General features: G+C 33.9%; 1 protein-coding gene across 1 annotated transcript in view; it reads right to left on the bottom strand.

Annotated features, from left to right (window-relative positions):
• ACTR3 (actin related protein 3) overlaps nt 1–14,574 on the bottom strand; it is a 53,784-nt gene that overhangs the window by 24,838 nt on the left and 14,372 nt on the right. Inside the window, exons 2-5 of the mRNA XM_032856193.1 lie at nt 9,420–9,475; nt 6,243–6,367; nt 3,625–3,735; nt 572–667 (exon numbers count right to left, since the gene is read on the bottom strand). Of these exons, the coding sequence (XP_032712084.1) occupies nt 572–667; nt 3,625–3,735; nt 6,243–6,367; nt 9,420–9,475 (388 nt within the window). The remainder of the gene's footprint in view (nt 1–571; nt 668–3,624; nt 3,736–6,242; nt 6,368–9,419; nt 9,476–14,574) is intronic.

Below are 14,574 nucleotides of genomic sequence, written 5' to 3'. Positions count from 1 at the left end.
GAGAACTATACAATAGTTTATATACCTATTAAGCATTTGTGATATGCTAGGCATCACATTTGCTATAGGGTAAGAGGGGAGCTGTGATCCTGAGAGGTGGGAGAGAAGCCATTCCATGAAGATACATTTACAAAGTAAGCTCAATATTATTGAAATTTATATTAATAAATTATTACAGGAATTTATGACACACAGAATACAGAGGGACACAAAAGAGAAAGTGGTCAAATATATCTAGCAGTAAGTGAATCAAAACAATGAAAAAAGGACACAACAAATGTTTCAAGGATAAATGAATATGTATATAAAGTTCTTGACCTGAAATAAACGCTCAGTAAATATTAATACCCTTATTTCTGTCCCATGAAAAGCCTTAAATTATCTACAGATCAATAACTTACTTCCTTCAACATTTCTCTTTTACAAACTCCTATTTACCATGATTTCTAAATTATTGATTCAGGAGAGAACAATGATATGCTCTGAGGTCATAAAAAATATATATTTAAGAGTGAATTAACCAGATAAAAATTCAAGAGTCAAGCTTATCTTGACTTGTTAACTTTCTTACCTGCACAGCAATGTACAAGCCTGGAACATTGAAGGATTCAAACATTATTTCAGCAGTATATTCCCTGTTTTCTGGAGTATTCAGTGGAGGTTCAGTCTATTAAATTGAACAACATTTCAAACAGACAAAACCAGATTATTTTGACAACTTTTAAGCAATTTTTAAATAAAAAATAATTTGTTAGAATTTTTATTTAAAAATCTTAAATTTAGAGATACAAAGATAGACCAAAAAAAGAAAAATTTTATAAAGAATTCAAACAGATCTACGCATATATGAAAAGAATATAATCACTCACACACACACACACACAAAAACAAATTTCTACATTACACCATTAAACACTTATAAAAGGAATGAGAGGGAGAAAGGAGACCTGGTCAAATCATCTTCTAAAAGGGTAATGACAGACCTCCAGGGAGACATAACAATGGTGTTTCTAGTGGCAAAATTCTCACCTATGTAATGTTTTCAGCAGGATGTACCAGGTCTGTTTATAACCATAATAAATAAGCCAAGATTCTACAAATTTATGCCATGCTTCTTGGAAACTGTTATTTAAGTGATGTAACTGTTAAGAGTATTAAAATGGAGATATTTACACAGTTCTCTTCCGTTTATATGACCGTATACATCACTTAGAAACCTGCAGATTTAAGTCTGGGCCAAAACACGTTCTAATGAGGCAAGAGAGGACTAAGGAAACAGTACCTGCAATCCTGTACTTCATGTTTCCTGTATGCCTCGTGATTACTTAAATCATTTAAATTATTAAATCTTGAAACTGGATAAGACCTGATTCTTATGAATCTGATCTGACAATCCTTGTTTTCTCAAATATCTAAAATGAAAGGCAAAACTTTCAAACTTCAGAAATGCAGAGGAATGATGTTTTTGACCTTGAGGTAAGAAGGACTCCTTAAATGTCAAGAACACAAATTACAGAGAAACATGAATAAAACTTGAATTCATTGCAAATTAAATCTTTTTGTTATTTTAAGAAAACACTGTAAGGCTTTTTAAAAAAATGGTCAACTAGGAGTAGACTTTGTGCCTACCTAAAATCTTTAATAGCTAAAACTACCTGATGTGTTTAAACTTATTGAAAGGAGTTTTGGAACTATTTTTCAAGGCTTTGGAGATAATTTAGTGATAGATACATACTAAGCAAACTGAAAAAATCAAGTTAAATTATAAACTCTAAGAAAAACACAAGTTCTATATAAAATAAAACATAATCAGAAGACCTCCCAAGGAAAATATACTAATAGCTAATAAGCACATAAAAAAGTGCTAAACATCATTAGTCATCAGGAAAATGCAAATTAAAACCAAAATGAGAAATTTTACACACCCACCAGAATGGCTAAATTTAAAAAGACTGACACACCAAATGCTGGATAGAGCAACCAGATTGCTAACACATTGCTGGTGGGTGTGCACAAAGGTACAACCCCTTGGAAAGAGCTCTGAGAGTTTCCTATAAAACCAATCATGGACCTACCCTACAACACAGTAACTCGGTATGTAGGTATTTATGTAAGACAAATGAAAACATGTCCACAAAAAGACTTGTGTAAGAATGTTCACAATAACCAAATTGTTCTTAACAGTCAAAAACTAGAAACAGCCCAGGTAATCATCAACAAAAAAACGGATAGTGAGGCACATTCATACAACAGAATATGATCCAGCAACAAATTACCAATATATGCAACAATGTGAATGAGTCTCAAAGATTATGCTGAATGAAATCTTACCAAAGAGCATAACTTGTATAATTCTATTTATATAAACCTCAAACATAGACCAAACCAATCCGTGCTGGAAAAATGAGAACAGTGGTTGCCTCTAGGACACAGGGCAGGAATTAATCAGGAAAGGGCAGCGGAAAACTTTCCAGGCTGATAGTAATGTTCTATTCTTGATAACGGTTTAGGTTACACAGATGTATGCATCTGTTAAAAACAGAAGCTGGGCAAACTGTATCATGCATTCTACAAGATAAATCCATCTAACCATTTGTTTTTATAAACACGATTTTACTGGAACACATTTAGGTATCATCTAAGGCTGCTTTCCTGCTATAACAGCAGAGCTGCAGAGACCAGATGGCACTCAAAGCCAAAAATATTTACTATCTGGACCTTCAGAGAAAATCTGCCAATGCATGATCAATATCCACAGAATTGCAGAATTAAGATTTATACATTTTATAGCATGTGAATTTTATATATATAAAAAAACCATAACCAAATAATGTACTCTAGGTGATGATATGCATGCTTATGTATTTAGGGGTGAAACTACTCCACCTGCAACTCATTTTGAAGTAATTAAAAATATAAGATGGAGTGATAGAGAACCTGATAGATATCATAAAAAAATTATAATAAAATACTTGGGTCTAGGTTGTATACATGCAGGTATTTAAAGTTCTTTCAACTTTATGTTTATGGTCTACCCATAAACAATATTTACAAATTATAATAAAATATAGAACACTGATTTCATATAACTATATTGTAAAGAGGGGGAGAAGACAGGGATTCTGTGTTAAGAGAAGGAGGGTAAATAAAACCCTCATCTTTCCCACTTAGGAAGTCAGTTTTTTTGTTTTAAATCTCAGAGCATTTGATTTTTGTAAGCTATAAACATGCACTGCTTTGATAAAAGTAAGTTTAAAAATTACATTGTATTTTTGCTGCCGAGAATTACTAAAGAAATAATAATCAGACCAGTTATTAAAAAAAGGCAAAGTGCCGTATTTCCAACTTTTTTTGAACCTTACTGTTCCTATCATAAAGATTACGTATTAATTATGAAAAGAACTTTTTCTAAGTGCCTAAGCCTCAGTACTTCAACATATTACAACCCTACTGAAACCTAGAACTGGACGATCTTAAAGACAGTACAGCATTATAACAAAGTCTTGTAGACATAGGACAATTTAATAAACAATAAAATATGCCCTAGTGAGTATAGATATGATAAAAACATTCTCATTAAGTTTCTTCGAAAATGTCCTTGGTGAAATTACAATTGGTACTTACCAAAAGAAAATAATGGTCTTCTGGTTCTGCCCTTAAATATTTAAAGATCACTTGTTCCATAAACCTTTCCATCAAGTCCCAATCTTCAACTATACCATGGCGAATTGGCCACTATTAAAACACAAAACACAAATGAAATCCTTTAATGTCAAAAGTAAATAAAACTACCAAAAAAGGAGATTATTAAATCAGAACAGCATTTTTCAGGTGTGATTTAATGATCCTGTAGATCACCCTTAGGAGACGCATACTTTACTATTTAGAGAGCAATGGCATTGTTCCCCCAACATATTTTAAGATGGTTCAATTAAAATACATAATGTAAATATTAGGAAGAGAATCATTAGAGCAATTCTGTGATAAACAAACCAAGAAGGATTAAAGATTATTATATACAATGGGCTTTAACAAAGAACTTAATAATAATCTGAGCACAAAGAATCTAAAACTAAGTAAGTTTGATGCGTTTGGTTTTTTTTTTAAGATTTTTATTTATTTGAGAGAGAGGGAGAGAGAGCACGCAAGTGAGCAGGGGGAGCAAGAGAGGGAGAAGAGATTTTCAAGCAGACTCCCCACTGAACCCAACCTCAGGACCCTGAGAACATGAAGTGAACATAAACCAAGAGCAGACGCTTAACTGACTAAGCCTCCAAGGCTCGGTTTTAAAGGAGGAAAGCATAGCTAAAAGGCTCCTGAGGAAAAAGAACAGGAAAAAAGACTGAGAAGTTTTTATTGTTTTGGTTTGTTTGTAGCATATGGAAGACTTAAAAATGTATTTAAGAGAACAGAATCAGTGCAAAAAACTCTGGCTTCTTAGCTCACTGACTTCATCACCTTCAAAGATTTCTTTTCGTGTTTCGATCTTTGTATCACTATCACATCTCTAAATTCCTAAAACCCAAATACATCTCTCTCTGACCACAAGCCCTTCTCCCCCTACCACACTCTAGCAGCCCGCTATACTTCTGATCACAATTACACTTGCAGTCCACTGGCTCTTGTGATTATTCCCTAGCCATCAAACCTGCCCAAACACACACAAACACATACACAGAGTTTAGATTTTATGCTCCATCACTTTGAGTATTCTTATTTCCTTTTGTCATTCCACCTATCAAAACCCAACCTAGCATGATCCTTCACTAAACTTGCCTATTCCCACAATGCTGATAACTAACTAGGTGGATAAAATTAAAAATTCGTAGTTGCTATTCTCAAATGAACCTAACTTTGCATGGCAAGTCTTTTTTTCCCTACTCTGTTCATCTTCACTCTTCACAATGATAATTTTAAATGTTCTCCCTATCACTCATTATTTCACCTTCTCCTCCGACTCCTTGGGCAGCAGAGATGATGTCACCATGTACTTCACAGGGAAAACAGAGGCCAAAAGTCAGGAGTCAACATCCCTTCACCAAATCTATAAAACTGATTCTGTACTTATCCATTTCACTTTTTTATAATATGAGACCCTCCACATTTCAATTAGATCATCTGCGCTGTGGATCCCATTCCTCTAGCTTTCTCAGAGACCTGGGGATTGAACTCCATCTTTCCTGTTACTTAAATCTAATGGCTCTCTCACGTTATTATTTAAACATCTCTTCCATCTTAACTCCACAACTTGTCTATGCAACTATCTCTGCCTCCCCATCACACCCAAACCTCATTGAATATTACTATCATTTTTTCCTGGCCTAACATTCACAATCCGACCTACCTGAAGCCAGCCTCACTGGGTTCTCACTCTTCTAAAACTATTCTTATTAAGGTTACAAATGACATCCTTGTAGCTAAAGACATAAATAATGTATGGGCTCTAGCTTGCTTGATAGCGCAGCAGCATTCCACACTGTTTACATTCCCTCCCATCTAGCGCAGTCTCTCTAACCACGGCTTCTCAGTCTCCTTCGTAGGCTTTTCGTCTTCTACCAACCTAAATGGTACACTGAACAGGCTCCATCTTGGGTCTCTTCCCAAGTACACCCCCCTAAATAATCTCATCCTTTCTAGAGGTTAACTGATACCTTCCAAATATTTGTCTCCAGCTGTCTTATTTCAGAGCTCCAAGAGCCACATTATTTGACAGCCTAACAATGTGTAAGATGTCTCTCACGTACCTCAAACACAACATTCAAAACTAAACATGTATCTAGATGTGGCAATGTGGAGGAAAAAGAAAGCCATTCACATCAATGGCTTCGAGATCTAATGAGTATGGAAAAGTATATACTGCTCATTTGGGTGAAAATTTTTCTCCCAGGATTAAAAAAAAAAAAAGTTAAAGCGAGACTGGGAAAAGCCACAGGGAAAAAGAAATTTCTATGGTGAAGAAGTTGAGGATATTGGGCCTGTAACTGAGTAAAATTCCAGATTGCACAATCACTGAACTAATTATTTCTGATGATTTTATTTATTCATTTGTGAGAGACAGTGAGCACTAGCAGGGAGAGAAGCAGGCAGAGGGAGAAGCAGGTTCCCGGACAAGTAAGGAGTCCAATGTGGTATTCGATCCCATAACCTGAGCCAAAGGCAGACGCTTAACTGACTTAGCCACCCAGGCATCCCAAATTAATTTTTAAAAGAAAATATTATTTTTATAAATCATAAAAATATACCTTTGTTGCATACGTAGGTTTTTCTATTGCTTCATCACCAATAAAGAAGTCTAGGTCATCAACACCTTTCATCACCCTCCTTTGAGCTTGATCACCCACTTTTGCAGACTCCTTAATAGCAATACCTTAATAATAAAAGTTATTTATACATGTCAAAGTTTGTTTTCAAATGAGACAGAATTTTAATTTCTGGTTCTTTCATCATAAAGTATTATTAAACAAAACATGATCTAACATACTTAATCTGTTAAAGTTAAAGCACAGAAGTCATTTAAGAAATTGACAACAAAATTCATTTAACACAATGAAATCTCAACTTCCAGCCAAGGCTTCAAGTGTAAAAAGCCCAAAAAAAAGTACTGTTGTGGGAATGTTTCTGCTGCATTTTTAAAAACTATGTAAGCTCTATTTCAATTTAAGTAAAATTATAATCCTACAAAATCAATATATACTTGATGGACAATCACAAAGAAAAAACTAAAAAACACTAACAAATGAAAATAGGAAAATTGCAAGGGGAATTTAAAAAAAAAAAGCTGTCTTCCTATTTGCACTATTACAGACTTGCAATTTAAAAATAACACTGACATTGGGTTCTGTTAAACTCTAATCACATATACAAAGGGAAATTTCAAATCATTTAGGTAAAAATCAAAATAATCCCCTCAAATAATTTCAGAAATCCAGCATACTGTTTTTGACCTAAATGTTGAGACATATTTTAAATTAAGTTATAAATTTCTGAATCTGTCAAGCAGTCATTCATTCAAAATAGTTACCTGCATGCACTTAAATACTACACTTTTATTTAATAACAATTATATCCCTAATAAAATGGATAGAAAATACTGAATGACATTCTAAATCCAGTTTACTCCTTCAAAATTTTAGAAAGCTTCTCTAGTATTTATACTGTACACAGACATCAAGACAGCTCAAAGTTCCCTGAAAAACAAATATATATGCAAATAACCTTGAACCATATAAAAAGGCTTTCCAGATCAAATATCCATGCTCATCAGTGGCAATCAACTGTATCTAAACTGGTTATAAACACTGGACTTGCACCATTAAAATTGGTGAAAAAAAAATACCCAAATCAAAAACCTTCTTTCAATAGGAAAATGGAGTTTTAACATGCTGCAACTTCTCATAAGAAAGACAATGAAAACTAAAACTGCGTATTTTGGCAAAGAGATGAAAACAGAGACTGGATACAATGGTGATAAGATCCCAAGGTTCAAAAGATCAATATATGGGTCTCCAACAAAGATAACACAACCACTTAAGAACATAAAACATCAGTAATCTCATGAAATAAATGTGTAACCACAACATAAACCTTATGAAAGATTATAAATTATGAAATAACAAATTTGGCATTTTATGGGTTGAATTATCTTCCCAAAAGTTATGCTCAAGTCCAAACCCCCAGTACCTCAGAATGTGACCTTATTTGGAAATAGAGTCCCGTGAGTTAAAATGAGATTATTAGGGTGGGCCCTAATCCATTATGACTGCTGTCTTTATAGAAAAAGGGAATTTGGACTCAGCCACACAGAGAAGACAGACAATGTGAAGACAAGAAGACAGCCATGTGACTGGAGTAGTACAAACACAAGCAAGGTAATACCAAGCACTGTCAGCAAACATGGGAAGCTAGAAGAGGCAAGGAGGGTTTCTCCCCTAGAGCTGTCAGCAAGATTATGGCCCTGCTGACAACACCCTGATTTTGGACTTCTAGCCTCCAGACCATAAGTTCCTAATGTTTTAAGCCATCCAGTTTTTGGTACTTTGTTATGGTGGCCTTAATATGTGTATGTATGTATGTATGTGTGTGTGTGTGTGTGTATAAAACATGTATTATATATAACATACATAATATGTGTGCATATTACATATGCATATGTATATTATTTTTGTGTGTGTGTTGTATATGCGTGTGTCTGTATACATAGGTATGTATATATGTGTGTATATATTATATAAGCTTCCCTTTTAAATACAATTTTGATAATGCATTTCTCGTATTTCACGTTTAATTTTGTCCTTGCTATATTAATTACAAAACTACTGACCTATTCATGTCCAATGAGTGCCCATTTGAAACTAAAGATTGGCAGTTTTTGATAAGCCCAATAATTTCTACCTTGCTCTCAACTTCACTGATTGAAACCTAAGTTTCTTTCACTACTATCCTACATGTTTATTTTTCTATTTCCTTATTTTCATAAATTAAGAAGAATACAATACACAAAAATATTTATTCACATAAACTCCTGTGTAAAACTGGTGACACTCTAGAAGCCAGCATCACCAAGCAATGGCTCCAAAGGTTTTTCATCTGATACATTCAAGTCTTCATATAGCAGTAGCACAAGTACATCAGAGGTATTCCCATATAATGTACAAAAGGTAAACTATCTGAAAGTCAAAAGTACAAAAGTACGTCTATCAAGAACCAGATACATGATCTATACTAACAAATAAGAACACTAACAAACCAAGTGTGAGAATATTTCTTAAAACTACTAACAAACTACTAAAAGTTGATGGCCAGCCCACTGTGAAGTTAACAACAGGACAGAACAAAGACAATGGAAAATAGCTTAAGTCAATCAACATCTCTAAAAATGAGATGTCATCCTTCTTTTAAAACACGGACTCAGGGATGTCATCTGGGATGTCAATAAGCCCAGGCCTGGCAAACGGTAATCACGTCCGCACACCAAAGAACAGTCTTAACATACATGTGATGGAGGATGCACTACTTAATATTTAAATCCACGCATTGTTAACAGCAATATCCTCAAAACAAAAAATATTTAATTAGCAGCTCATTTATTTTTGTCTTTAAAAGGAGAGATTTGGTAAACGAAGAACTAAACAGCTAAAATGAATGGTGAGAGGTTTGGAAACGAGGTCACATTCAGCAAACCATTTTTTTTTGTTTTTGTTTTTGTTTTCTTTTTCATAATTTTATTTTTTTATAAACATATAATGTATTATTAGCTCCAGGGGTACAGGTCTGTGAATCGCCAGGTTTACACACTTCACGCAAACCATGTTTTTAAAGAACTAAATCTTATACAGTGTCAAAAACAATTATCTTTTACTTTAACTACTACAGAAAAAGATCTTTAAATCAGCTTATTTGTGACTTAAAAAAATACTTACAGGAAGGGATGATAAACTGTGGTTCTGTATTTCCAGCATATCCTAGCTTTGTATACCTGCAAAACAAAAAGGGAAATTAGAAGGATTTCACTAATATCTTAGCGATTACAAATTTATTTCTTAGATTTCCATTTGTTATTAAAGTGTGATTCCACTGTGGGTAAATATACAAAATTCTATAGCTTCAATGTATTTAAGCATCCCTACTTTCCAAAGCTGTACCAAAATTATACCCACAGCTTTTAACAAATTCTACTTCTAGAAACAGATCCTACAGGGACATTCATACATATGTGAAATAATATGCAACAAGACCATTTGCTATAATCTTGCTAATAACAGCAAAAGACAGCAAATAACTTAAACATGAAGTGAGAAACTAGTTAAATATGCTAAATTTATACTGTTATGTTATGCAGCTATTTAAAAAGATTGAAGAAGCTTTTTATGGACTAATATGGAACAATCTCCAAAATGTATTGTTAATTGAACAAAGCAAGGGACTGAACAATGTTTTAAGTGTGCTATAGTTGTACAAAAGTAAGGGAGAGGAGTAAGAGCATATAAAATAATTTGTACAGGCATAGAATATCTCTGGAAAAATATAAAGCAATCACTAATTTCGCTTGTCTCTAGGGAAGGACCTGGGTAGGTGACAGGCAAGAGTGATGAGCTTTTTTTATTAAATATTTTGCATACCATTTGAATGCATTAAATAACTGTAAATTTTAAATGTTTTGCCACAGTGGATTCAGCCTATAATCTTACAACAGGAAAATAATAACAATGATGATTAGGAACTATAAAAGCTGAGCTTTGATAAGCTGCATGTTGTGGGCTACATAGGAGACAGCTGGACTTCTGTGGCCATGCATGAAAACCTATTAATGATGACTAGGCTTTAAAGAGAAAGGGACAGCATTTTACATTATTCCATATTCAAATTCACTGCTAAAGAGCAAACAGGTAAATTGCTGTGAAATTCTTGAATTCTAATAATATCTGCATAATTTTTCCCCCTAATATAAGAAGAAGGAAAAAAAGCTCTCTTTGGGGGATATTTTAGTCCCAAAACTAAGTTCAAGAACTAAGAGTGCCGAATATGCTAAATCACTAAAAAAAAGTAGACAACATAAACTGATCCAAATGGGATATGCTCTGACTAAACCTCTTCCAAGATTCCCCACTGTTCACGTTTGAAAAATCAATATGCAAAACTTCTTTGCAAGGCATACAGAAGAGCTCCCTTAATATCTGGTTCTTTATCACCTTTTCCAGCAGCCCTGACACACTACACCAGTCTCCCTAGCCATAAAACGGCTAAGTCTCTAGACAAACCAACTCATTTGCATGGCACAAAGCCATTACCAACACTTTTCCAACTACAAGAGATGCTCCCCTTTCGATGCTGAATGCAGCTAAACTCTTACCCATCCTACAAAATTCAAGTTAAGTAACACTGCCTCTATATGAAAACTTCCCTAATCTTCCAACAGTATACTTTGCCCCTACAGGAGACAAATGGAACTGACTTATGTCTTATTACAATAGACTTACAAAACAAGATAGTCTAAAACTGTCTGAGCCACAACACCCGAAAAGTCTACTCTCTTAACACCTAATTATTCCTTCATCTAATCCCTCCACTTTTTTTTTTTTTGCCATTAGTCACCAGGTAGTTCAAGTCATTATACACAATACCCTTACAGAATACCTTACTTCCAATTTTATGACCCCTACAGAGAATAATCTCCCTAAAAATCAATGCCTAACTAAAAATCCTCAAATGAAGCTGTACTGCCTACAAAACTTGTTCCCATTTCTATAAAATGATTCATTGAAAGTAATTCCTAATGTCCCTTTCAGATAAAAAAAAAAATTTACATGATTCTGATTCCTTCAGCTAAATATTACAGTACTTCACAATAAGCCACAATTAAACTTTTTAAGTGTCTCCCATCATTTGCTTCCATGAATTCAGCTCAAAATACACTGCACTTTATTACTCATTTTCCCTATATGACTTGCAATTTCCCCATTACATGTGATCTGTGCTTACACTGCACCCTCTCAAAATGCTCCCACCACAACTTAAGACTCCTCCATGAAGTCCGTCCTGATCTTTTTAACTATCAGTAATTCAATAAACTCTATTTTAACAACCAGTCACTATACAGGCCTATATTGTTATTTTCATGTGCATAAATACCATCTCCTAAATATGGCAGTAAGATATTTGAAGTAAAAACCATTTATAGTAGAAATTCCCTTAAGGAAACCTCCATTTATCAAGTTCACCAGATTAATCAATATTCCATCCCTGGTCAAAATCAAATCCCCTAGGCTGAGCATATTCAGCAATAAATTACTTTCAGAACAAACACTAAAAGAAGAATCTAATGAAGGTAATATAGAACAGTCCATACATAACCAAAATAAGTGTGCTCTTCCCCAAAAGACAAAATTAGCTACCTACAACATATCAACCATATGGATATACCACAACATTTAATCATTTCTACTACATTTATAATACCACAGCCAAATAACTTCATGACACTGGATTTAGCACTGATTTCTTGAATCTGATACTAAAAGCACAGGCAATAACAAAAAAATAAACTAGACATCATCAAAATTTGTAACTTTTCTGTACCACAGAACACCATCAACAGAGTGCAAAGACACCCATGGAATGTAAAACAAAAACAAAAACACCCCACCTACACCTAACAAATCATACACACACAGTTCCCAACTTAGAATGATTCACCTCAAAATTTTTTGACTTTACAATGGTGCAAAAGTGATATGCACTCAGAAACTGTACTTTGATTTTTTAATTTTGATCTTTTCCTGGGCTAGCAATATACGGTATGATACATCTGGTGATGCTGGACAACAGCGGTGAGCCTCAGCTCCCAGTCAGCCACCTGATCATAATAAACAATGAATACACTTACAATCACTCTGTACCCATACAACTATTCTGTTTTTTACTTGAGAAAAGTAGTCAACAAATTACATATTACCTTATTATAAAACAGACTTTCTGTTAGATTATTTTACCCAAATGCAGACTAATTTAAGCTTTTGAATATATTTAAAGTAGGCTAAGTTATGATGTTTGCTACTTTAGATGTACTAAATACATTTCAACGTAGGGTATTTCCAACTTACAATAGGTTTATCCAGATGCGAGCTCATTTTTAAGTGAAGGAAGATCTTTATTTGATAAAGAGTTAATATCCAGAATATACAAAGTACTCCTATAACTCAACCACAAAATAAACAATACAATTAAAAAATGAGCAAAGCACTTGAATAGACATTTCTCCAAAAAAGAGATATACAAAAAGCCAATACACACAGGAAAGATGCTCAACATCATTAATAACTAAGGAAATATAAATCAAAACCAAATTAAATGCCAGTTCATACCCATTAGATTGGCTATTACAGAAAGGAAGGAATGGAGGGAGGGAGGGAGGAAAGAGAAAAGAAAAGAGAAGAAAAGGACAAATGTTGGTGAGACTGTAGAGATATTGGAAGCATTGCACATTCCTGATAGTAAGGTAGATGGTACAGCTGCTGTAGAAAACAATGTGACAATTCTTCACATAATTACTATGGGATCCAGCGATGCCATTTCTGGGTATATACCCAAAATAAAAAGCAGTGGCGTGAAGACCAATGTCCATAGCAATATTATGTATATAAGCCAAAAGGTGGAAGCAACTTAAATGTCCACTGTCAGGTGAAAGGATAAACAAAATGTGGTAAATACATCATACATAGAATATTAGCCTTAAAAAGGAAGGAAAACCTGGCACATGTTACAACATGGGTGAACCTTGAGAACATCATGCTAAGTGAAATAAGCCAATCACAAAAGGTCAAATATTTTATGATTCTACTTATATGAAGTACCAAGAGTAGTCAAATTTATAGACAGAAAGTAGGACATACCAGTCAGTTTGGGAGTTCCAGTTTGAGAAGATGAAAAAATTCCTAAGATGGAGGTGATAGTTGCACAACAATGTGAATATACACAATGCCACTAAACTGCACACTTAACAATGTGCTGATGTGTATATTTTACCATAATTTTAAAAAAAAAACCTAAACTTTGTAGCTACCTGAAAAAGAATTAAATTGGGTACATGCCATACCATACATGCTTAATATAAATCTAAATGCATCAAAGATTAAAAGGGAAGAAAAATTAAACCATAAGTCCTAAAATACAGAATAAAATGTAGACTTTCTAACTAAAGTTTAAAATCCAGACACTAAAAAAGGTATTTCAACTACATAAGAATTAAATACGTCTTCACAAAACATACCAAAAGTAGCCAAAAGAAAAATGACCAACAGAGAAAAACTGTACTCAAAGACAAAGAATTAATCTCCTTAACATATATATAGGAAACCCAGAATGTGATGATAAGGGAGAAAGGGAAATAAAGAGGAAAGGAGGGAAGAAAAGAAGAAGGAAAGGCAAAGACAGTAGCCACTTGAGGAAAAAGAAATAGAAACAGCTATAAATGAAAAGGGGCTCAACTCTTTGGGCTTACAACAATGCAGATTAAAAATACACTGAGATAACGTTCATACATTCATAGATGGAATGCAAGATAACACGGTTATTTTGGAAAACATCTGAACATTCACTTACCATATGACCCAGCAATTATACTTCTAGTACATACCCCCCAAAATAAAAACACATGTCCACACAAAGATGTGAACATGCTTGTTCAAAACAGCATTATTCATATGGCCCAAAACTGTAAGCAAAACATATGTTCATCAACGAGAAGATAAACAAGAGTAGTATCTTCATATAAACCAAAATTACTCTACACATGAAGAATTTTAAAATGTAACCCATTCTCCAAGGAAAAGTATTCAACATAAGACAAAATGACCCAAATGTTGGAATTATCAGATAAAGACTGGAAAGAAGTTATGACAATGAAATAAAGAAAAGTGCACTTTTTTTTTAGGGAAGCGCACTTATAATGATTAATAACATAGTAAACATCACCAGAAACTCTTTTCACTAGTGAGGAAGAAAGAATATGGACCTTAGAATCAAAAAGTCATGAGTGAAATGTCTGTTCCACCATTTACTAACTCTCCCATGATCATA

The sequence above is a fragment of the Lontra canadensis genome, unplaced genomic scaffold (genome assembly GCF_010015895.1).
Source record: "Lontra canadensis isolate GAN:19392208 unplaced genomic scaffold, GSC_riverotter_1.0 scaffold11, whole genome shotgun sequence".
NCBI classification, from domain to species: Eukaryota; Metazoa; Chordata; class Mammalia; order Carnivora; family Mustelidae; genus Lontra; species Lontra canadensis.
This window is presented reverse-complemented; position numbering and strand designations above follow the sequence as displayed.